General features: G+C 44.9%; 1 protein-coding gene across 1 annotated transcript in view; it reads right to left on the bottom strand.

The window, feature by feature from the left end:
• The window catches only part of LOC141108919 (probable E3 ubiquitin-protein ligase HERC6), a 99555-nt gene extending 82143 nt beyond the window's left edge, over positions 1-17412 (bottom strand). The window contains exon 1 of the mRNA XM_073600885.1: positions 17112-17412. Within this exon, the coding sequence (XP_073456986.1) occupies positions 17112-17337 (226 nt within the window). The 5' untranslated portion in view covers positions 17338-17412. The remainder of the gene's footprint in view (positions 1-17111) is intronic.
• Between the last annotated feature and the right edge of the window lie 7162 nt (positions 17413-24574).

The raw sequence follows: 24574 nt of genomic DNA, 5'->3' as shown, positions 1-24574 counted from the left end.
TTCAGGACATTCGGAAAGAATGGAGGCTGGGGAGAGCAATCCACAAAGACAGTGGTGGTTGTGAAAGCAAGCCTGCTAGGAGCCACTCTATCTCTTTCAGAGAAGCTGATGGCAGTAGGAGAAGACTGCCTGATCCCAATTTCTACATCGGAGGGACTGCTGGAGTGTGCAGCTCATAAGTGGAAATTGTTCCATGGACTGCTGGGAGATAGCAGTCTGTGCTTTGCTTCTCCATTTACTTTCTGGACTAGGCCAGCCTGCCACTCTGACCTGTGCCAGCTGGATAAACACTTCTCACTGTTGAACTTTGGGTGAGGCCCAGGTCCTGACTAACTCTTTGAAAGGAGCCTGGTAATCCGTGGAAGGGCCCCTCTCACCAGGCACTTTAAATAGAACTATTCACTTCAAACTTTTAATTTTTTTTCTGTCAACAGGAACATAATCCCCTGTTGACAGAATGGAAAAAAAAGAATGTGTGTGTTTTGCTATTGCCTTTCTGTCAATGGAATCATAACCCCCTACTGACAGAAAATATGTATAGTTAGTTAGATGTTAGTGTTAGGATGGTGTTCTTTAGGTCTCTGTTTGCAGGTTTCGGTATGAACGGCTGTTCATCCTGCTCCGGGCAGATTCAAGAATTCCAGCTGTAGGACGATTTCCCTCAAGGGGGAGGAGTTCCCACGTGATACTGTATATTTGTTGAAGTTGATGTGTTAGCTGCAGGGACCTGTAGCTAGGGTGTGAATATCGTGTACATTTGGTGTAAATATTTACTGTGAAGATATTGTGTATATTTTCATACTGTAATTTATTTGTAACATAGCCCCATCCCAGTTTGTTCCATTTCCCCCTTCCAAAACTGTATTTTTATGAGATGCCCTTGCTCCTGGGCCCAGGCACACCTTTTTGTAAATTCCCAGACATGGGGACAAGCATGTGTGTTTTTTTGGATCGGGTGAGTGACTCAGGTAGGCTAGATGATACAGCTTCTCTGGTAACTCATCCCTGCTTGATGGAAACTTGGAGAAGGTTCCAGAAGCAGTTAGGAGGAGCTAGCTGGAGTATTCTGAGGGCCCTGACCAATTCCCAACAGAAGGGTTGGCAGGGGGCAAGTGTGTTGCAGTCAGAGGACTGAGAGGTATGCCTGAAGGGACTGGGTGCAAGCAATCCACTGTTCAAGCACTAGTGGCAAAATCAGATGACGCAGAGAACCACCTCAGACAAAACGTCAGAGAGTGCTCGGATTGCCAGAGAGTGCAGAAGGTGACCGCCCTGCTGAGTTCACTGAGAGCTTCTTCAAAGATATCCTTGGCCTGCAATCAGTCTCTACAACCTATGTGGTGGAAAGGGCACATATTGTCCCTACGGGTCGCTGGATTCCTGGAGCTCCTCCACGTCCATTCCTGGTGAAGTTTTTAAATTTCCGGGATAGGGACCAGGAAACAGCCTGCCTGTATGAAAACATGGCTGTCCACTTCTACCCCGACTTCTCTGCGGATCTCCAGACAAAAGGAGAACATTCCAAGATGTACGCAGACGTTTCCGGGAAAAAGGGATGCCATATGGAATGCTATATCCATGTCGCCTTAGGGTGGTCCATGCTGGTGCAGGTAAATTCTTTAACTCTCCGGAAGATGCTGATACTTGGCTCTCCACGCTGCACTAATCTGTACATCGTCATCACTTAAGTCATCTGAATGTGACGCCATGGAGGTTTGTTGGTTGTTTTGCTTTCTCCTGTTACCCTTTGTTAATTTGACATGTTCTACAAGTATAACCACGGGCTTGTGGCTACATAATGGAGCCTCATTGTGGGGCACACATGACTATCTTGGCCTATTGCCCTGCCCTTGTTATACACTGGCCTAGATGGATTGTCTCTCCTTGTCCTTCTTTCAGATTAAATATAACTCACTACTAAAGAAGAGCTGAACCAGAGAGAACTTTGCATGCGAGTCTCCTCCCTTCCCCACTGTTTGGAGGAACCCCGAGAGTCTGTCTCCGGATTAAAGGAACTGCGCTTATACAACAAGTCAAGCACTCTATGTTACAAGTATAAAAGCTACATACTTATAGTTTTTCTCTTTTAGGAATGAAACTGGCCGGCATTAGTTCCCCTTGCTGGTCAGTAGGGTACTGTTCTCTTGCTGCTTACATTTTTCATTCTCTAATGTGCTCTAGTCACGGGACTCAATCTTTGCATATACCTTGGTATATACACACACACAATACATTTTACTGCACTGTGTGGGTGATGGGTTGTGGTGGCGTGTGGCATGGTTGGTCTGCTTCCTAGACTACTTACCATCTGATGTTGCCTTACTTGTCTGTATATGGAGCTCAAATTGATATCTTGGAATGTGCGAGGGCTAAACAACAGATTCAAACAACAATGTTCAAATTCCTGCAAGCCCATAAGCCACACATTCTATTTATCCAGGAGATCTATCTGACGGGCAGTAAGGCATTATTTTTATGCAAATAGTGGGTGAGGCAGTCCTTCCATGCCACATATTCCAACTATGGCAGGGGGGTGTCTATCTTACTGAATAAGTCCCTACAGTGTCAAGTCGAGCATGTCATCACTGACCCCAAGGGCCAATACATCATCCTTCTATTAATTATTGGTAGGGGTGCAACGGATCGTCACCGATCCGCGATCCGAACGGGCCAACCTGTTCGGATCGGCACACCCGCGATCCGCGGCCTCGGGTTTTAGGAAAGGCCGCGGCTTCAGCCTAGCTCCAGAGCCGCGGCCATCTTGGTACACCCGGCGGCGCTGAGCATCGTGCTGACGTCATCACCCCGCCCCCAACTCGTGGGTTTGGCGGCTTCTCTAAAGCAAGGTATGAGTCTGACTAACAGGCACAGCACTAATACAGTGGGAAGTCTGTGTCTATATTACAGTGGGGGACATGGACTGGCTATATTACAGTGGGGGACATGGACTGGCTATATTACAGTGGGGGACATGGACTGGCTATATTACACTGGGGGACATGGATTGGCTATATTACACTGGGGGACATGGACTGGCTATATTACAGTGGGGGGACATGGACTGGCTATATTACAGTGAGGGACATGGACTGGCTATATTACAGTGGGGGACATGGACTGGCTATATTACAGTGGGGGACATGGACTGGCTATATTACAGTGGGGGACATGGACTGGCTATATTACGGTGGGGGACATGGACTGGCTATATTACGGTGGGGGACATGGACTGGCTATATTACGGTGGGGGACATGTGGCTATATTACGGTGGGGGACATGTGGCTATATTACAGTGGGGGACATGTGGCTATATTACAGTGCGGGACATGTGGCTGTATTACAGTGGGGGACATGTGGCTGTATTACAGTGGGGGACATGTGGCTATATTACAGTGGGGGACATGTGGCTGTATTACAGTGGGGGACATGTGGCTATATTACAGTGGGGGACATGTGGCTATATTACAGTGGGGAACATGTGGCTATATTACAGTGGGGGACATGTGGCTATATTACAGTGCGGGACATGTGGCTATATTACAGTGCGGGACATGTGGCTGTATTACAGTGAGGGACATGTGGCTGTATTACAGTGCGGGACATGTGGCTATATTACAGTGGGGGACATGTGGCTATATTACAGTGCGGGACATTAAATGTGAAAATCAGAGGTGTTCTGTCACATTAGCAACCATGTAAGGTCGGCAGGTTTGCTGTTGCTTTTAAAAGCTAACATCTAAACAGTCCGTCCGATCTACAAATACTGTATTTATGCATATAAGCTTCGTTTTGTGTTGAAAATAGCTTTTAAATCTAAAACTCCGGTGGGTGTAACAAGATTTGTGTGTTTGTTTTTTTTTTTTTGTTTTTTTTTGTTTTTTTGCTGATCCGAAAATGATCCGATCCGTGACTCTGATCCGAGGATCGATCCGATCCGTGAGTTTTTTGATCCGTTGCACCCCTAGTTATTGGAGCTCAATTATTTGCATCTGTTAATGTGTATGTCCCCCATTTTCAGCATCCATTATGTATCGAATTTATGAAAAACTTGCTCAGTTTTCAGGCTCTAGGGCAGTGATGGCAAACATTGGCACCCCAGATGTTTGGAACTACATTTCCCATGATGCTCATGCACTCTGCAGTGTAGTGGAGCACTGATGATCAGTGCCCTGATTACCTGTCTTGGTGTCCCCTGCTAAGGAGATACTACTGATCATCCCTCCTCGCCACACACTGTCAGTGTGAGGCGATGAGAGCCAATTACCAGCACTTCCGCATTTACATGTGACTGGCTGTGATTGGACGATCACATGGTTAAAGAGCGGCGCCATCGGCTCTTTACAGAGATCAGGATCGCACCATGTGCGTGAGAGCGGCCGTTCTGGGGCGAGATCATATGATGTCCACCCAGAACGAGAGCCGCACCGCTCCGCTGTCATTTGACGGTCGGCAAGTGGTCAACGGCACTTTAATGGTAATTAAAATATTTAGTTTGCTTTAACAAAAAGTTGTTTGTGTTTTCATTTTATTTATTTCTATAAAAAGGCCCTCAAAATCCTCAGCACCAGGCCCATGATGCTCTTAATCTAGACCTGCCCACACCGTGGGTGCAGTGCAGCTTTACTGCGGTTTGCTGTGCTTAGCCATAGACTTCTATTACAGTATATCCTGTGGGCTTGGTGCACTTTCTGAAAGCACAGCAAAACTTGTGAATCCAGGATTTTTGGTGCGCTTTCAGAAAGTGTACCACAGCTGCAGGATATAATAGAAGTTTATGGCAAAGTGCAGTTAGCCCAGGAAAGTTGCAGATGCACTGTGCTGCATCTGCGGTGCAGGTAAATCAAAGCACATCCGTGTGAAAGCAGCCTTATGGGGGGGCTCAGCAGTAAGGCTCGGTTCACACGGGGGCGACTTGTCAGGCGACCTAGCCGCCTGACAAGTCGCCTCCCGTTCTGTACAATGGAACCGTTCTAATCGGAGCGACGCAAGTCGCTCCGACTTAGAAGAAAGGTTCCTGTACTACTTTGGGGACGACTTGCATAGACTTCTATACAGAAGTCGTCTTGCAAGTCGCCCCGGCAGTCGTGTGCAGGTCGCCTCGGTGAGGCGACCTGCAAGTCGTGCTGCGTCTAGTGTGAACCGGCACTTAGGGTTCATTTACATTTGCAGTTTGAGGAGTGGTAAAATCCCATAGTTAAGATGTGTTTTTTCCACCCCCACCCCAATTGCACCCAGTTTAGCTGCAGTGGCCAGGGGTGTACACATGTCACAGCCATAGCAGAGGTTATACGCCCTGTCATTATTGGTGGGTGCAGCACCTGCTATGCATGACCCATTAAAGTGAATGAGGCCACTCTGCAAGTGCCCTGCAACCTTGTGCAGTGCAGTAAACAAGGTGTTAAAGCAGGCAGCGTTGTGTTGCTTTCTCGCCACCTGCTTTAACCCTTTAGAACCCGTAGAAGCATGTAGTTGCAGGGCACCAGCAGAGTGGCCCTATTTACTTGAATGGGTCACGATTGACAGGCGGTAGCACCCACCAAAAGCAACAGGGGGCTTAATTGTTGCTGCGGCATATGTACACCTTTGGCTGCTGCCTCGTATTGATTGGGGGGAGGGAAAACCGCAACACCAGGGTTTTACCACCCCCAACTTTATGCATGAACGAGCTGCCGAATGCAACTAATGCCCTGTACACGCAATCAGGATCAGGATCAGAAAAAACTTGGATGGTTTTTCCAATGGAATTCCGCTCAAGCTTGCCTTGCATACACACGGTCACACAAAAGTTCTCTGAACTTTCAACCGTCAAGAAGGTGGTGACGTACAACACTATGATGAGCCGAGAAAATGAAGTTCAATGCTTCAGAGCATGCATCAAATTGTTTCCGAGCATGCATTGTTTTTTGCACGTCGAAATTGCATACAGACGAACGGAATTTCCAGTAGGAACTTTTTCTGACGGGAAAATAGAGAACCTGCTCCCAATCTTTTGCTGGCTGGAATTCCACCAGCAAAAGTACGTTGGAGCATACACACTGTCGGAATTTCTGACCAAAAGCTCACATCCGACTTTTGCTGGCGGAATTTCCAATCATGTGTACGGGGCATAAGGGCTCATTCACAAGTGCAGCAGGCACTGCTGCTCCTCTGAAAAGTGATCCGAGTGTGTTTGACAGGTGGTGAGGAGGCAATATGTTTCCTCCTCACCACCTGATTTAAACCCATGATTGCCATGCAATGCACATGATTGCGACATGGTACTACGGCAATTAGAGGTTTAAATCAGGTTCGAGGTAACACTGGGCGACACTGTGCCTGTTGAGCTTTGACTACTCCCATGTTGTTCAAGTAGATCTCCACCTCTTTAAGGTTGCCTACCCCTGACCTAGCCAATGCTCAACCACAACAATCCCTCTATTTCTGGCATCAGGATAGACAAAATTATCTTTTTTTTATAAACTTTTCCAAATCGGAAATCCGAATGTCCTCCTATCCTCCTTACAAATCACTGCCCTTCAGGAAAATTTTACCTTCAAGCACTGTCCTAGCACCCTTAAATACCTAGGACGTCGAATCCAAGCCTACCTTACCCAACTGTACACTCTCAATTACACATCTTTAATGCAGAGGACTTTGGGGGATTTAAAGACATATGATTGTAAGATATAGTCATGGTTTGGTGGGATCAATATCTTGAAAATAGACATTATCTCAAGGTTCCAATACATTCTCTAAACCCAAACCATAGCAGTAGGGTTGAAGAAAGCGGATTCCCCCACCCCAAAAAACACATCTAATGGCTTCTCCGCAACATGCCAATCACTGACATACCAGTGGGTGGATCCTTGTTTGACAGCAGGTGGGATTCCTTCCCCTCTGCACAGGTATGCTTCTCTTCTAAACTCTGAGTTCTGTTATCTGCTAACCTGGGCAGGCTACCTTTGGACTCTCCGGTCCCTGTGAGAAGCGAACCCTCAAGAGCCCTTCCATGGACTTGTTGCCTTCCTGGTTATTCCATTTGTGTGCATCTTACTTATTTTCACATATAATAAATATTTATGTGTTTTATACTGCAATGATCCTAGCAACGTTTTTTTTCTGTGTTCCTAACTATAGTAATACCCTGTACCTTTTTCAATGGCTTTCACTAAATCTCTCTGGGGACAGCGCTGTCCAAGATTGCGGAGAAGTGGGCCCACCCACTTTGTGACAATAGGAATTAATATTCGCTATTATCTTCCCGATTCTCCTCCTGGCCAATCAGGAAGCAGTTCCTGAGACCCGATTGGCCAGGGAGTCTTAGGACTCAGTTAGGACCCACTTCCTGTTTGGCCTGGAAGAGAAGCAATGGCCCCAGAGCGAGGAGCTGCAGCCAGGATCCATGTCTGCATGATCTGCCTCCTTCCTAAAGCAAGGAGGCCTCTGACCCCCGCCGCATTCACGTTCATATCCTGTGGGGGGGGGGGGGGGTTGGTTTTGGATTGCCGCATTCCTGTCCATCTCCCACGGGGAGAATATTGAGCACCAGCTATCTTGCTGCTTATCTTTAGCCAGCAAGGCAGGAGACTCTTTGCTTCTACCCTTCTGTGTCAGACCGATGACTACTCCACCTAGGGACAATGTTGCAGATTTGGTGGGTCTTCTGCCCTATTAAAGTATTCTGGGGTCAGATTCTTAAGCTCTATAATAGAGTCACAGACACAACTATCCACACTTCCATGCATGAGGTACTGCCCTCTATGATCCCTGGCTACAGAGGTATCCTTAGACACTTTCCTACAGCCGCCCGAGACTTTGTCCTATGTCATTATTAGTCAGAAAAAGTTAGTCCTGATGAAGAGGGTTGCCCTTGAAAAACTGCTGGCAGTAAAGCACTGACGGTCAAACAGCTGTGCCTGTTGGTCAGGTATAATCTGGATTAAGGGCCTATGAGTTTCTACAAAAAGAACAAAAAAAAAACGCATTACAGTCTATATAACATAGTTTCCTATGGGGCACATTCATTTATGCTTTTTTCAGCTGCTGCGTTTTTGGAAAGGGTCAGGGACTTTTTTAAATGCAGAACGGTGCATTTTTGGTTCAGTAGACTTCAATAACGGGGAGAAGCTGCAGAAAAGCATATAGTGTGTTTTTGCAGTGTTTTTGTTGCATTTTGTGTTTCCTAATTTGCCGAACATCACATTGGCAAAGAAAAAAAAAAAAGCATAAAAAATGCAAAATGCGTGAAAAACGCATCAAAAACACATGTGCAAAAAGCACTGCAGAAATGAATCAGAAGCCAACTGCATAGGTGTGAACCAGGCCTAAAAGCTTATCACAAGTAAACCATGAAGTAGTTTAGTTTAGAAACCTCACCATTTAGTAGAAAATAGACCAAATCATAAATTAACTTCAGCCAGCTCTGGGAGGAGGTGCAAATCCAGATATCACATCCTGCTTTCTCATATGGCACGGGGGCTACAGTTCCCATCAAGCAGAGGGAATTATAGTTTTCAGTCATAATTGTGGGCAGGTACATTTATCATGTAATTGTATCATGTTATTGGACTCGATGAGCCTGTTCCGCAACCTGCGAATCTCTGGCTGTGCCCTCACATTCTTCTGAGCTGTGACAGTCCTGGCCTGTCAGTCACTGTGTGAAGTCATAGGAGGTGGGACAGCCTGGGAATCCCCGGTCACGTCAAAGACATGAGGCTGCATCAGCGGGTGGTTCAGATCGGTCTCTGGCTAATTAAATTACTGCTTGTTTGGAAAGTACTACAATGGGGCAAAAAAGCACACAAAAAGTGGGACTTTGAAGGTGCAAATGATTTGAAAATGATATCAAATATAATATAAAAAAATTCATTTATTTTGATGAACAAAAAAAAAAAAAAAAAAATTCATACATTTAAAAAGGGGAAAAAGCTGCAGGAACCAGGGGACACATGCACATATATTATTCTATTCAGATATTTTCTAGCCAACGGCATGATGGTGTGTGGCCCCTGGCATTTAGCCAGCTGCTGAACCCACTGGTCTGGTCTCTTTCTACCATCTGCGGCCACTGTTAGCGCATGGGTCTCTCTTAGCAGCAAACAGACAGCTATCCCGGCAGTTTTTAGTTTCTCCTTTATGTTTAGGAGATATAGGCACTGTACGCTGCACATGACCAGCATCCCCTGAGGAAGCCCATTTTATGGGCGAAACATGTCGGGAAATTCATCATTGCTGAAATGTTGCAAATTATTCATTAGTGTACTAGTCATCACTGTATCTCCTTTTCTCCCTTTTTTTTTTTTTTGTTCATCAAAATAAATTAATTTTTTATATTATATTTGATATCATTTTCAAATCATTTGCACCTTCAAAGTCCCACTTTTTGTGTGCTTTTTTACTATCTATAATTGGGATGTGGTGCCTTAATTAATGGGTGTGTTCGTGCTCATAAAAATCCATATACAATGGGGTAAAGACAAGACCAGTGGCCGGGGGGACACATGGCTTAGAGGCAACTGTTCTTACAACACGGATGTCACAAAGAAATAAGCCATGATTTAAATAATGCACAGTGGATTTTCTCACAGATGAAACACAGGAAAAGGAAACCACAAGCATATTGCAGTGAGGTATAAAAGCATCATATACTTAGAGGTTATACAGTTTCTACCCGGAGTTCAGCCTAAGTTTTATTGAGGATCTTACACCATGCCAAAGTTCTATCCAAATGTTTTCCAAATGCAAGTAAACATGCAATAAATGAGTTTAAATACATGTACACAACAATACATGTAGGCCTTATGTACATGTGCAGTTTGCCCCACATGTTGTAAAAAAAAATGGTGTTTTTTGGTGCCCAGGAGGTACAGGTGCAACGTACAATCCCCTGCCGGCAGCCTTCAAAAACACTCACAGGCTTATATACATGGTGGCTATATGCTACTCCGAGCGGTACTCGCATACAGGGTCATATGCATACTGGGACTTGTGTAGAGATACTGCAGTGTGCATGTGCGAATCTTTGTGCGCATACCCTGAAAATTCTATTTATCTTTTTGGAATGATAGGGCCATGAAAAAAATAAACTAGAAAAGTGGACCCATGGGATTGTCGCCAATTTGTTTTTTAAATGAATGATATGCTTATTAGGGCCTTCGTCATGAAGGGGTTATGTCCATGTCTCTCTGGGGCTGCTTTGTTGGTTCAGGTTACAAGTTGTCTGCTAGTACTAGGAAGATTTACCTCAGTTTCTGGGCAGAGCTTCGGTTAGCTGAGTGCTGGATTAGTGAGAGATCTTTTGGCGGGAAACAGCTGGCCAATGAGTGTAACCTTTCACTTGTAAATCCTCTCCTGTCATTGGGTGGGGTCAGCAGTTACCTCAGGTCTGTCATCTGGATTCGCCTCTAGATTATCTTCAGCCTCCTTTTTGATCTATTGACCTGTTCCCCTTTCCTCTATTTTCCCTTGTCACAGTTAACCTTTATGGGGTGATGTTGCCCACTTTGTGGGACGACAGTGGTTGGTAAGCGCTGTTAACCACTTAACCACTTAAGGACCAGCCTCGTTTTGGATTTTAGGTGTTTACATGTTTAAAACAGGTTTTTCTGCTAGAAAATTACTTAGAACCCCCAAACATTATATATGGTTTTTCTTCTAACACCCTAGAGAATACAATGGCGGTCATTGCAATACTTTTTTTTGCACCGTATTTGCGCAGCGGTCTTATAAGCACACTTTTTTTGGAAAAAATTCACTTTTTTGAATAAAAAAATAAAACAACAGTAAAGTTATCCCAATTTTTTTTTATATTGTGAAATATAATGTTACGCCAAGTAAATTGATACCCAACATGTCATGCTTGAAAATTGCGCTCGCTCGTGGAATGGCGTCAAACTTTTACCCTCAAAAATCTCCATAGGCGACGTTTAAAAAATTCTACAGGTTGCATATTTTGCGCTACAGAGGAGGTCTAGGGCTAGAATTATTGCTCTCGCTCTACCGGTCGCGACGATACCTCACATGTGTGGTTTGACCACCGTTTTCATATGCGGGCGCTACTCGCGTATGCGTTCGCTTCTGCGCGCGAGGTCGTCGGGACAGGGGGGGTTTTAAAATTTTTTTTTTTAATTTTTATTATTTATTTTACAATATTTTATTTATTTTTACACTGTTTAAAAAAAAAATTGTGTCACTTTTATTCCTATTACAAGGAATGTAAACATCCCTTGTAATAGAAAAAAGCATGGCAGGACCTCTTAAATATGAGATCTGGGGTCAAAAAGACCTCAGATCTCATATTTACACTAAAATGCAATAAAAAAAAAAAAAAAAGTCATTTAGAAAAATGACATTTGAAAAAATATGCCTTTAAGAGGCGTGGACGGAAGTGACGTTTTGACGTCGCTTCCGCCCAGCAGTGTCATGGAAACGAGTGAGCGCCATCTTGGCCTCACTCGTCTCCAGACAAACCACTGAGCAGGACGCGATCGCCTCCGCCGCTACCGACGGCTCCGGTAAGCGGCGGAGGGCATCGGATCGCGGCGGGAGGGGGGGGGCCCCTCTCCCGCCACCGATAAAAGTGATCTTGCGGCGAATCCGCCGCAGGGACCACTTTTATCTGAAAGCCGGCCGCCGCTCGAAAATGGGGATACCGGGGTTATGGCAGCTAACTGCTGCCATAACAACGATATCCCCGTTCAAAATTAGGACGTACATAGTCGTGCGGCAGTCGGGAAGTGGTTAAGGACCAGCCTCGTTTTGGATTTTAGGTGTTTACATGTTTAAAAACAGTTTTTTCTGCTAGAAAATTACTTAGAACCCCCAAACATTATATATTGTTTTTTTCTAACACCCTAGAGAATAAAATGGCAGTCAATGCAATACTTTTTTTTTTTGCACCGAATAAGCGCACTTTTTTTGGAAAAAATTCACTTTTTTGAATAAAAAAATAAGACAACAGTAAAGTTAGCCGAATTTTTTTTTATATTGTGATATATAATGTTACGCCAAGTAAATTGATACCCAACATGTCACGCTTCAAAACTGCACCCGCTCGTGGAATGGCGTCAAACTATTACCCTCAAAAATCTCCATAGGCGACGTTTAAAAAAATTCTACAGGTTGCATGTTTTGCGTTACAGAGGAGGTCTAGGGCTAGAATTATTGCTCTCGCTCTACCGGTCGTGGCGATACCTCACATGTGTGGTTTGACCACCGTTTTCATATGCAGGCGCTACTCATGTATGCATTCGCTTCTGCGCACGAGCTCGTCGGGATGGGGGGGTTTTTTAAAAAAAAAATTATTTTTATTATTTATTTTACATTATTTTATTTATTTTTACACTGTTTAAAAAAAAAAAAATTGTGTCACTTTTATTCCTATTACAAGGAATGTAAACATCCCTTGTAATAGAAAAAAGCATGACAGGACAATGACATTTAAAAAAATGACATTGGAAAAAATGTGTCTTTAAGACGTATGGGCGGAAGTGACGTTTTGACGTCGCTTCCGCCCAGCAGTGTCATGGAGACGAGTGGGCACCATCTTAGCCTCACTCGTCTCCAGGCACAGAAAGGAGACAGACGCGATTGCCTCCGCCGCTACCGACGGCTCCGGTAAGCAGCGGAGGGCACCAGATTGCTGCGGGAGGGGGGGGCCCCTCTCCCGCCACCGATAAAAGTGATCTTGCGGCGAATCCGCCGCAGAGACCACTTTTATCTGAAAGCCGACCGCCGCACGAAAACGGGGATACCGGGGTTATGCAGCTAGCTTCTGCCATAACAACGATTTCCACTGCCAAACTTTGGACATACATCGGCTTGCGGCTGTCGGCAAGTGGTTATTAAAGCATATGTAAAGGTTATGTTTTTTTTTTTTTTTTAAAACAAACAAAAACACTGTCATACTTACCTCCTCTGTGCAGTTAGTTTTGCACAGAGTGGCCCCGATCCTCCTCTTCTGGGGTCCCTCAGCGGCGCTCCTGTCTCCTCCTCTTCTCAAGTGCCCTGTTGGGGAGCTGCTCTCCCTCGAGGCACTCTTGCAGGCGCGCTCCTGTGTCCTGCTGCTGCATCTATTGACATAGACAGCAGGACTCGACCCCGCCCCCCCCACATCATTGGATTTGATTGACAGCAGTGGAAGCCAATGGCTGCGCTGCTATCAATCTATCCAATCAGGACCCGACACACCGGCTGGAGCTGGTGTGCTTGTCACCGTCACTGGAAAGACCGGGTAGAGGTAAGTTAAAGGGGGGCTCTGGGGGGCTGCTGCATCACAGGAGGTTTTTCACCTTAATGTATAGAATGCATTAAGATGAAAAACCTAGGGTTTACAACCCCTTTCATTTTGACATCCATTTTCTAATTAGTCATAGTCTTTTGACTAATATGCCTTTTTAGTTTTAGTTGTATTTTAGTCATCTGAATTGTTTTAGTTTTAGTTGCATTTTCGTCAACAAAATTAACACTATTGATAAGCTGTAGTTTGGTATAAGATATTACTGCCAAAGTCATGATGACTAAGCACGTTGGTCTTTTAATGGTTATAAGTGGTTCTGTTTGGTATTAACCGTTTGCAGACCGTATACTGCATATATTGTATATGGCGGCAAGGCAGCTCCCCTGGGCAGGATCACTGTATCTTATCTTGCACTTTCGGGTCAGGGAAGCCCACACGCGCCGCTGGCGACCCGCCGATCATTCGAGACACGCGCAGAACGGCGGTCTGCCTATGTGAATAAGGCAGTTTGCCGTTCTGTGAAAGGGAAGGTTGTGATCCTGTGTTCCTACAAAGCAGGAACACGGATCTCTGCCTTCCCATAGTACAAGCACCCCCACACAGTTAGTAAGCAATCCCTAGGCACACATTTAACGCTTTGATTGTCCCTGATGTTAAACCCTTCCCTGTCAGTGTCATTAGTACAGTGACAGTGCATATTTTTAGCACCGATGACTGTATTCGTGTCACTGCTCCCAAAAAAGTGTGAATTAGTGTCCGATTTGTCTGCCGAAATGTCGCAGTCCTGCTATAAGTCTTTTATCATTATTAGTAAAAAAATTCCATAAATCTATGCCATAGTTTGTAGATGCTATAACTTTTGCGCAAACCAATCACTATACGCTTATTGGAATTTTTATTTTAACAAAAATATGTAGCAGAATACACATTGGCCTAAATTGATGAAGAAATTTGATTTTTTTATCAGATAGTAGGAAATAATTAAAAAAAAAAAACACACCAAACAAACAATGGTGCTTTTTATGTTTATAGCGCAAAAAAAAACAAAAAAAAAAACGCAGAGGTGATCAAATACCACCAAATGAAAGCACGCGCCCGCTGCATAATGTAGGATGCTCGGGTCCATCGGCCGCGATGTCCGCCGGCCACCCGCGATCATGCCTCAGAGAGGCAGAACAGGGATCTGCCAATGTAAACAAAGCAGATCCCCGTTCTGTCAGGGGAGTACAGTGAGATTGTCTGTTCCTAGTGATCAGGAACAGCGATCTTTCTGTACTCCCTGTCAGTCTACTCCCCCCACAGTTAGAAACACCTCCCTAGGACACGCTTAACCCCTTGATCACCCCCTAGTGTTAACCCTTTCCCTGCCAGTGTCATTTATACAGGGATCAGTATATATTTTTAGCTCTGATCACTGTAATAATGTCACTGGTCCCAAAAAAAGTGTCAAAAGTGTCCGATCTGTCCGCCGCATTGTTGCAGTCCCGCTAAAAATCGCTGATCACTGCCATTACTAGTAAAAAAAAAAAAAAAAATAATAATAAAAATGCCATACATATTTCCTCTCTTTTCCCCTCTTTTGTAGATGCTATAACATTTGCGCAAACCAATCAATATACACTTATTACGATTTTTTTACCATAAATTTGTAGCAGAATACATATTGGCCTAAACCGATGAATAAATTCATTTTTTTTATTTTTTTTGAATATGTATTAAAGCAGAAAGTAAAACATATAGTTTTTTTTTCAAACTTGACGGTCTTTTTTTGTTTATAGCACAAAAAATAAAAACCCCAGGAGGTGATCAAATACCACCAAAAGAAAGCTCTATTTGTCGGGAAAAAAAAGGACATCAATTTTGTTTGGGTACGACGCTGCACGACCAGGCAATTGTCAGTTAAAACGACGCAGTGCCGTATCGCAAAAAATGGCCTGGTCATTAAGGGGATAAATCCCTCCAGGGCTGAAGTGGTTAAGGCTGGGTTCACACAGGAGATTGTGACCGGTGTTCTATTGAGAAATGCCCCCTGTTGAAAATGCCTCTAATGGGTCTGCGCATGCACAGTAACAAACAGCACTAAAGCTGATATGTTGATCAGCTGGCGTGAATGTGAATACGGATCATTGGAGGCATTATCCAATGTTATGCAAACGGCGGAGGGAGAACATACTTGTCAGATTCTGCCTTGCTGTTGCGGGGTGGGTTTTTCCTGCATTGAATGCTGTGTTTTCGGTCTGTTGCACAGTGGGTTCAGTGTGATAAACGACATGTTTTGGCTGTGTGTAAGGGCGGGTTAAAACACACACAAAAGACACCCACAGCTAGACACCCACAATAGCGAGGCAGAATCTGACAAATACATTCTCCCTCGGCACTTAGCAGATCGCTGAATAGCGCCTCTGGCGATCTACGCATGCACCGTGATGACGTCACGCAAGCTGATCAACATATCAGCTGGAGTGATGTTGGTTACTACGCATTAGCATACCCATCTGAGGCATTTTCCGACGGGGGGGGGGGGCAGCATTTCTCGATAGAACACCGGCTCTCTAGGGAGCCGGTTCACACATCTCAGTGGCGGCTGCGGAGCTGATTACACAGGAGTCCCTATACGTCTTTGGTCCCGTTTCAGGTCCGAATTCAGGCAAAAATTCAGCCCTGAAATGGAGAACAGGGACGCACTGGACCCCTGCTGCGAACCACATCCGTCATCAGTGTGAACCCAGCCTAATTGTTATTAAGGATGAGCTCCGGCGTGTGTGCAGAAAAGGAAGGAAGTCGGCACTGCACTGCGCTAATCACAGGCAGTGAGACATTGTCCCGATGCGCGGCTGCAGAGATCAGGAAATGTCTCACTGCCTGTGATTAGCGCAGCGCAGTGCTGACTTCTTGGTGGCTCTGCAAGTGGGGAGTGTGCGAACACGCCGGAGCTCATCCTTGATTGTTATGCACCTATGCACACAGGCCCGTAAACAAGGGGCATGCATTCATTATGGAAAAAAAAAAAATCTGCTTTTTTTGGTCAGTAATTTACGTCTCATGCACACCAATGCGCACAAATACCCATTTACATATTGTGCAGACAAAAAAAAGGCAAGAATCCGTTTTCGCGCATTTGTGCAATAATGTGATAATGTGTACGTTCGCGCCAAATTGCGCAAACGCATATACGCGAAAGTGTGCGTAAATACATACAAAAGAAAAATGTCTGAAAAAAGTAGATGCTCAAACAGGAGTATTATGTGCAAGAGGCCCTAAAGTGTTTAGATATTTGTCCCGCACGTTTGCTCACGTATACACAGGCATGCAAAATAATTTGAACCCCTTTACAACTTTTCCTGCACCTTTCTGTTTTATTAGGTAAATCAGCCTCAGCAGTTCAACACATTATGGACATTATGCATTGTAGGAGTAAACGAAAGTGAAACTAAAATCACTGCTGCTAGGAAATGAAACTTAACTCGCCCTGGGCTTAGCAAAGAAAACAGCCTTCGGGGGGAATATAAGCATTGTTGAAATCAACATACACAAACAATACCAAACTATAAATAAAAAAAAAAAAAGGGGGAAGAAAAAAAAGGCATGTTGCTTGTAATTGCATTAACACCACATGTTTCAAATAAACTCCTTCAATTAGATTTACCAAAACTACGTAATATGAGGACCTGTATCCAATTAAACAGGCCCTTGCACCATAGTTTTTATTAGATCTAAAGTAAATTGTACAATCAGATTGTAAGGTGTGTGTGTGTTGAGTTTAAACGTATCTTGTAGATGCAACTATTATAAGCATTCTAAAACTAACTGATGATACTTTTTAATGAATTGCCTTGCTACATCAGGACAAAAATATCTAATGAAATCAATAATCTTATTAATATTAGTCCTTACCCAGACCGCTTCCAGGAGACTTTCTGCCCAGCTGCCCACAGAGGTTTTGCCCACAAGAGAGCATGGTGCCATCCTGCAGGAGAAATAGGGTGTGCACCTCACCACATGCCACCTTCTGCACCCCTGCATATCCATCAAAGCCATCATTCTCTGTAAAGTGAATCTTTTCATTATCTTGGCCAGCAAGTCCTAGCTGGCCAAATTTGTTGTTTCCCCAGCAATACATGAGTGCCAGCTAGAAAGATCTGATTCATGAGAAGCTTGCCTAGGTACTGAGAGGAGTGTATGTGTGACTCAGCAGACTGATATCTAGACTCCACCTCACAGGGCTTAGTTTACAAGTTACTTTATTATAAAAATGCCTGATGTGTGACAAACAAGGATGGAACATAGTGAGAGGAAAGAAAGAGGTGCAGAGACGTTATTGCTTTCGTGACATGCAGGATATTAAAATGAGGATTTTTTTTCTTTGTGTTTTTGATGTAGTTTTGTGCATTTTGTGCTCTACCTGTTTTTACTTTATTTAACTGGAAAGTTTCACTGTAATAGGAAAATCCGTGTGAGCAACTGAATTGTTTACAGATTTGACGACTGCTCAGGTTAATCGGATGCTGCTGTACTTCCTGATATCATCAAGCGCTGATTGGAGCTTTGGCTCAGTAAGCCCTCGTTCACACCGGGCCAATTTGACATGGTAAATCGCATGCCAAATCGGAGCCCATTGCCGGCAACTGCACTGTCCAAATCAGTGCGACACCAATTGCAAATCCGCCCTCAGTGTGAGCAATGGCTTAAGACTCGTACACACAATCGGATTGTTTGCCAACAAAACCGTGGAATTTTTTTCCGAAGGGTGTTGGCCCAAACTTGTCTCGCATACACACGGCCAGACAATTGTTGGCCAACAATTACGAACGTAGTGACATACTAGACGTATTATGAGTCGGTAAAAAGGAAGTTCAATAGTCATGCGCCACCCTTTGGGCTCCTTCTGCTAATCTCATGTTAGTAGAAGTTTGGTGAGTGTCGATTTGCGCTTTTCAGCTCGCTTCTGTTTTTCAGGTCGTGCTTGTCAGTTAGTTTCTTTTTTTCAGTGCGTGCTTGTCAGGTCGTGTCTGATTTTCAGTGCGTTCTTTTCAGTTCGCTTCTGATTTTCAGTGCGTGCTTGTCAGGTCCTTTCTGATTTTCAGTGTGTGCTTGTCAGTTCGTTTCTGAACGGCCGTTCGTCTACTAGCCATGTGGCGTTCTCGTCGGAGAGATCGTGCTATTTTTGGGCTTGGAGTTATTGCTTTGACCCAAGTCCAGTCCAGCAACAGGAGGAGGAGTTCTTAGACCAAGAATTGGTTGCTTAATCGTGACCAATCCTGTCATATGCCTTTGCTGCCGGAGCTACAGGAGGATAATCCTGATCATTTCAGGAATTATCTTCAGACAACGGACCCCTGCTTTCACCGTCTATTGGCATTGCTTACCCCCTATATTAGTAAGCAGGACACATGCATGTGGCAAGCCATTACTCCCCAGCAAAGGCTCGTTGCCACCTTGCGGTACTTGGCGACGGGGAGAAGTCTCCAGGATCTGAAGTTCACAACTGGGATCTCCCCTCAGGCTCTGGGAATCATTATTCCAGAGACCTGTTCTGCCATTATCCAAGTCCTGCAGAAGGACAATATTCGGGTAAGTGTTGGCCTTTAACATCACATTCTATGTATTTAATGTTTGCTAATAGGGATGAGCTCGATGTTCGACTCAAACGTAAGTTCAAGTCGAACATCAGGTGTTTGCCTGTTCGCGGAACAGCGAACAGTAAGCAGTGTTCGCAGCAAATTCGAAAGATGGCGGAACACCGTTAAAGTCTATGGGACACTAACATGAAAATTCAAAAGTGCTAATTTTTAGGGCTTATATGCAAGTTATTGTCATAAAAAGTGTTTGGGGACCTGGGTCCTGCCCCAGGGGACATGTATCAATGCAAAATTTTTTTTTTTTAAACTGATGTTTTTTTCAGGAGCAGTGATTTTTTTTTAATGCTTAAAGTGAAACAATAAAAATGAAATATTCCTTTCAATATTGTGCCTGGGGGTGTCTATAGTATGCCTGTAAAGTTGCGCATTTTTCCTGTACCACAGCAAAATGACATTTCCAAAGGAAAAATTGTCATTTAAAACTGATCGCGGCTCTAACGAATTGTCTGGTCTCGGCAATATAGATAAAACTCATTGAAAAAAAGAGCATGGGATCCCCCCCCACCCCAGTCCATTACCAGGCCCTTTGGGTCTGGTATGAATATTAAGGGGAACCCCGAACCAAAATTTTAAAAAAAAATTGCGTGGGGGCCCCCCTAAAATCCATACCAGCCCCTTCAGGTCTGATATGGTGTTATGGAAATGATTAAGAGCTACAATCGAGCTCAAGGTTATCTGCTGCTGTCTCTAATTTGAAAAGTGTTGATATGCATGCATATAAAAGTAAACACTCTGAGACACGCTCATAGCATTACTGTTACACTTCTAATTTATTCAAGGCGGTGTTAATGTTTTATACACACAAATACGTCATTGCTATGTCAGTCTAATAGGTACATCTCATTGGTTAAGAAGATAAAGAAGATGGAGAATTTTCATAACGAGGTTTGGCTCTCTTTGGTTTTATCTCCAGTTCCGCGTTCTTCTGATGTGTGGGAGGCAGGGGGTACGCGCCATCTTGAGAAAATATAGGAACAGAGCTAATCTGTATACTTATATAATGAGTAAGGAGAAAAATATGTATACACATAAGAAAATAGACATTTTCAGATTACTATTATTATTATCTACATCACATTCCTTCACAATCCCCCCTAAAATGACTATTTTCTCTTTTCTGTCCCTAATACTAAAGGTCCTACTTTTTAGCCTGGCCCTTCTCCTCAGCAACTCTTTTAGGCTGTATATAGAATTGGGCAGTAACTGTTCACTTCCCTCCTCGATACAGCTGGAGAGGTGCAGTCAGGCGCTATCTATCCCTAAAACCCTATAGGATTGTGAGATTATGGACAGGGAGTGACTGTAGAGGAGTGAAGGGTTTGTCATCTTCCATCATAAGGGGGTCCTCTTCTTCTTGGTGGAGAAATGTAGGTGTGCTATTGTCTACAGCCCTGCTCATTAACTTTTTACAAAAGGTAGAATACAGCATACAATCAGGGCTAAAAGAACCAGGATTATTAATACCGTTACCCGTATCTGGGCGAGCACCTTCTGCCACCCACTCATCCAGCTAAAGTATTGATCCCATGGGTCTGTGATACCTGAGTTCTTCTTCAACTCTAGTGACAGATCTTCTAATTTCTTTATAGCTGAAGTAACCTTACCATTTGGGCCAGTATTATCAGGAATGTATGTACAACAGGTTCCTGTTTTTTCTATCATTTTACAGACACCCCCCTTCTCGGCTAACACCATGTCTAAGGCCATCCGGTTCTGGAATGTCATGTAGGAAGTGGGGGCTAGCTGGTCAGCAATTCTCTGGAGGGCGTCTTTAGTGTAATTTACGAATCTCTGTTGGTTATAATATGTGTAGTGTCAGGTCACCTAGAGGCTGGATGACAGATGCACTCCGTTGGGATCAGGAGTGCACCGCAAGGTAGTAAACCCTACGGCTGACTGCTGCGGATTGTACTCTGGGAGGTTCAGGAATCAGGTCTACTGGATCACTGACACAGATCCCACTGGGAGCTAGAGCATAGATTCCCCAGGGCGCGGAGTCTAAGAGCCAGCGGGTGTTCACCAGAGCCTCTAGTGGTGAGGATGGACTGCGCTGCAGTCTGGCTCCAGGTCGCGGCCCCCGGGGTCTCACAGCTCACGCTCACACTACAGGAGAAGAGGAAGGAGAGAGCTGGCTGGAACATCAGGGTCACAGGCAAACAGGGATGGCCGGGAACAGGCCAAAGTCGGTAACAGAAATCAGATGTAGGAAACATAGCAAGTACACACATAGGCTAACACACAGTGGTTGATCAGCACTGCTGGCTTGCAGTGCACAGGTTAATATAGGGTTCCCTGATAGGGCCTGGGGTGGGGCCATGCTTAGAGGGGAGGTTACAAAAGCAGTCAGGTGAGGGTCAGCTGGTCTCTAGAGATGAACACATGGAGACAGGTATGCTGATCGACAAACTCTATTGCATAACCATGACATGTAGTTAATCCAATCTACATTCTTGCTGACAGTTGTTATGGGGATCAAAGACTCAAAACCAGCTTTTACCTGATCCCTGGCTTTAAATTCATCAGGGACCCCCCTTGTAACCCCTATGACATGTATGTATACATGAGGATCAAAGCTTCCGGAGAGAGCTGCTCGCTTCCTCCTCTGACTGTGTGCTGGGTCAGTGTATGTATCAGGGGTATCTTTGGTTAGGATATGGGGCTTTCTATTTTCATCTTTTTTTGTCTAATGCACTCTGTGGTCGCCCAGTCTGGCCCTGTGTTCCAACCCACTGGCCCCCACAGAAACCACAACTCTGTCCCCAGTAACTGTCTGTGTGGCATACATATATGTCCTTACCGTCAGGGATATCACTGTACCAATGGCATCACCATGAAAGGTCAAACGGACAAGGTACTATGTCACAGTAATCTAAGGTAAAGGTGGTCACATGTGTACCTGAAGAGTTACACCAAAACGTAATTATGTTATCATTTTTGTGATGGCCACCTCCTGGGCCCCTCCCCCCTAGATCAAACAGAAAAAGGATATGCAGCACCCGAAAACACGCTCTCCTGCAGTGATAAGCGTGCATTCAGGTGTTCTTCCTGGCCAACTTGACTGAGGTGGCTGTGGTCAGCAAAACTTGGAATGGACCATCATAACTTGGCTCAAGGATCTCCAGACAGTAGTTGGTGTGTTCCTGTATCTGATTCAGGATCTGGAATGGAAGAAAACACCTGGACATGCATTCAGGTTAATTCTCGTGATAATGTGGTTACATAATTAGTCAACACATCAGACTGTAACTGTAACTGTTGTGGAAAGTAACAACCAAGTCTGGGAGCTGAACCAAACAAAATTTCATAAGGGGATAGGGCATGTTTCCCCTGGGGGTGTGTCTGACACTGAACAGGGCAATGGGCCAACTCATGTTAGTCTATTGGGCCATCTTTAACATCCTGTTTTTAGTGTCCCATTCATCCTTTCTACCTTCCCGCTACTTTGAGGGTGGTATGGGATGTGTAGTGCCAACTGAACCCCCAGTGCTGCCCAAATCTCTTTAGTAAGGGTTGTTGTTAAGGCTGGTCCCTGATCTCTCAATATCACCTCTGGGACCCCAAATCTACATACTATCTCACTCAGTAGTTTCTTAGCTGTGGTCCTGACAGTCATGACCACTTCCACTAGGGCGTATTCGAATCTGCCACTTCTTGGCACTTGAGAATGATCAATTTGCATCCTCTGGAATGGGGTATAGGGCTTTTGCCAGGTGCTTCTTCTGTGCATCCTGGGTTACATTTGGTGCAGATAATGCATGATCTGCAGAAGCTGTCGGTCAGTGGAGTAACTCTTAGTGCAACACTTGTTGATAAGAGAGTTCATAAAAGTCTTTGTCAAGTGGGCAGCTCCATGTGCCCATTGCACCACGGCTGGGTACATACTCCTGGGTAGACAAGGCTTCTTGTTGCACTCGAATAGTCCATTTCTGAGAGTTGCTCCTCTCCATTTCCAGCTTTCCTTCTTATCCGCACTTGTTGTTTCCTGTAGTTCTTTTAGATAAACTCTGTCCACTGGGAAAGTCTGTAAGGTAAGCACGGGGTGGTCTTCTTCTACCACCCTGCTGTCCACTTCCCGTGGACCACCAGCTGTCTGTTTGGCAGCTGAATTGGCTAGATGATTGCCTTAAGCTTCCTTTGAGTTCATTTTGTCGTGTGCTTTTACTCAGAATAGTCACTTGGGTTGGGAGAAGCAAGGCATCAATCAAGTTTTCACAGGTGTTCCTGCAGCCATCAGGAATCCTCTCTCCTAGATAACACCATAATCATGGGCAATGCTGAAAGCATATCTTGAGTCAATATGAATGTTGGCTCTTATTCCCTCTGCCCATTTACATGCTGTAGTAAGTGCTTACAGCTCTGCCTCCTGTGTAGACATCACTGGTGGTAAGGCTTCAGCTTGTAGAACAGTGTTTTCAGTGGTGACCGCGTGTCCTGTGTGGTCATGGGGTGACGAGCCAAGACTCTACTCCTCCTCCTTTTCCCCCCTCGAGAAGTGGAAGAAGGGTGGTAGGGTTCAGTGCTTGACAACTTAATAGAGTAATGCTGTCTAGTAGGAGGGAACACAGGAGTCTCAAGTGTCTGGTAGTGGACAAGTGTTTCGGCTGGATCTTGGTTGAATATGGCAACAACGTCATGGGGAGCAAGCAGAACGAGGCAGTGTCCGAGGACCAAGTTCAAAGTTTTGTCAAGCAAGGCTTGTGTAGCAAATCCAGCTCACAGACACAATAGGCCTCCTCTTGCTACCGCATCCAGCAGACAGGAATAATATCCTATGGGGCGTAGGCTGATGCCATGTGATTGGGTGAGTACACCTGCAGCATGTCCCATGCGTTCGGATACAAAGAGCTTGAGCGTTTTGCCGTAGGCTGGGAGCCCTAGCGCCTGAGATGGCACACTTGAGGGCCTCAAACTTAGATATTTCTTCAGAAGACATCTGGAAGGGTCTGATTGCAGAGCATCAGTAGGAAGGCTTCTGGAATCCATGCTCTGCACTAGGAAATTAGTCCAAGGAAGGCATGAAGGGATTTCTGACCTTGTGGCAGTGGGGTGTCGTGTCCCATGGGACAAACAGTGTCCAAGGAAAATGACAGGTGTTGAGCACCACTGCAATTTGGGCTTTGAGACTTTGCAGCCCTGGTTGGCAAGATAGCACAACAGGCTTTCTGAGGTGACTTCAACAGGGGGTAAGTCAGCTACACAAAGGAGAAGGTCATCAACATGTTGGAAGAGAATCACTTCCGGGTGTTCCTCTTGTCATGTGTCAAGGATGATAGCCATAGCTTTTGCAAACTGGCTTGGAAAGTTCTGTGCCCCTTGTGGCACAACTGTTTAGGTATGTTGCCGTTTCTTTCCGTGGATGAATGCGAAAAGGTACCAGCAGGAGGGGTGAGGGTGGACACTGAAGAAAACGTTTGTAAGGTCCACCTCTGTGAGGTACTTTGCAGTCAAAGGCATCCACAGTAGGTACCTGGTTCTCTTTTTAGGATTCTCTTCTTGGGGTTATTGTGGTTTCCGGGGCAATGAAGCGCCCTCTTTTAGCTTGACTGAAACTGGTGGCACCTTTTAAGTGACCGTTGTCTTCCGGTCCTGTGGACCATAGGCACGCAGGGATTCTGTCAAGTACTTCCTGCAGTATTGAACCTGAAGTTTTTGCTTCATTAAGTGTCATCAGGAGAGGCTGAGAACACAAAGCAGATGAGTCTTCTAAAAATAGGGGAG

This window comes from Aquarana catesbeiana, linkage group LG01 (assembly GCF_042186555.1).
Source record: "Aquarana catesbeiana isolate 2022-GZ linkage group LG01, ASM4218655v1, whole genome shotgun sequence".
Lineage (NCBI taxonomy): Eukaryota > Metazoa > Chordata > Amphibia > Anura > Ranidae > Aquarana > Aquarana catesbeiana.
This window is presented reverse-complemented; position numbering and strand designations above follow the sequence as displayed.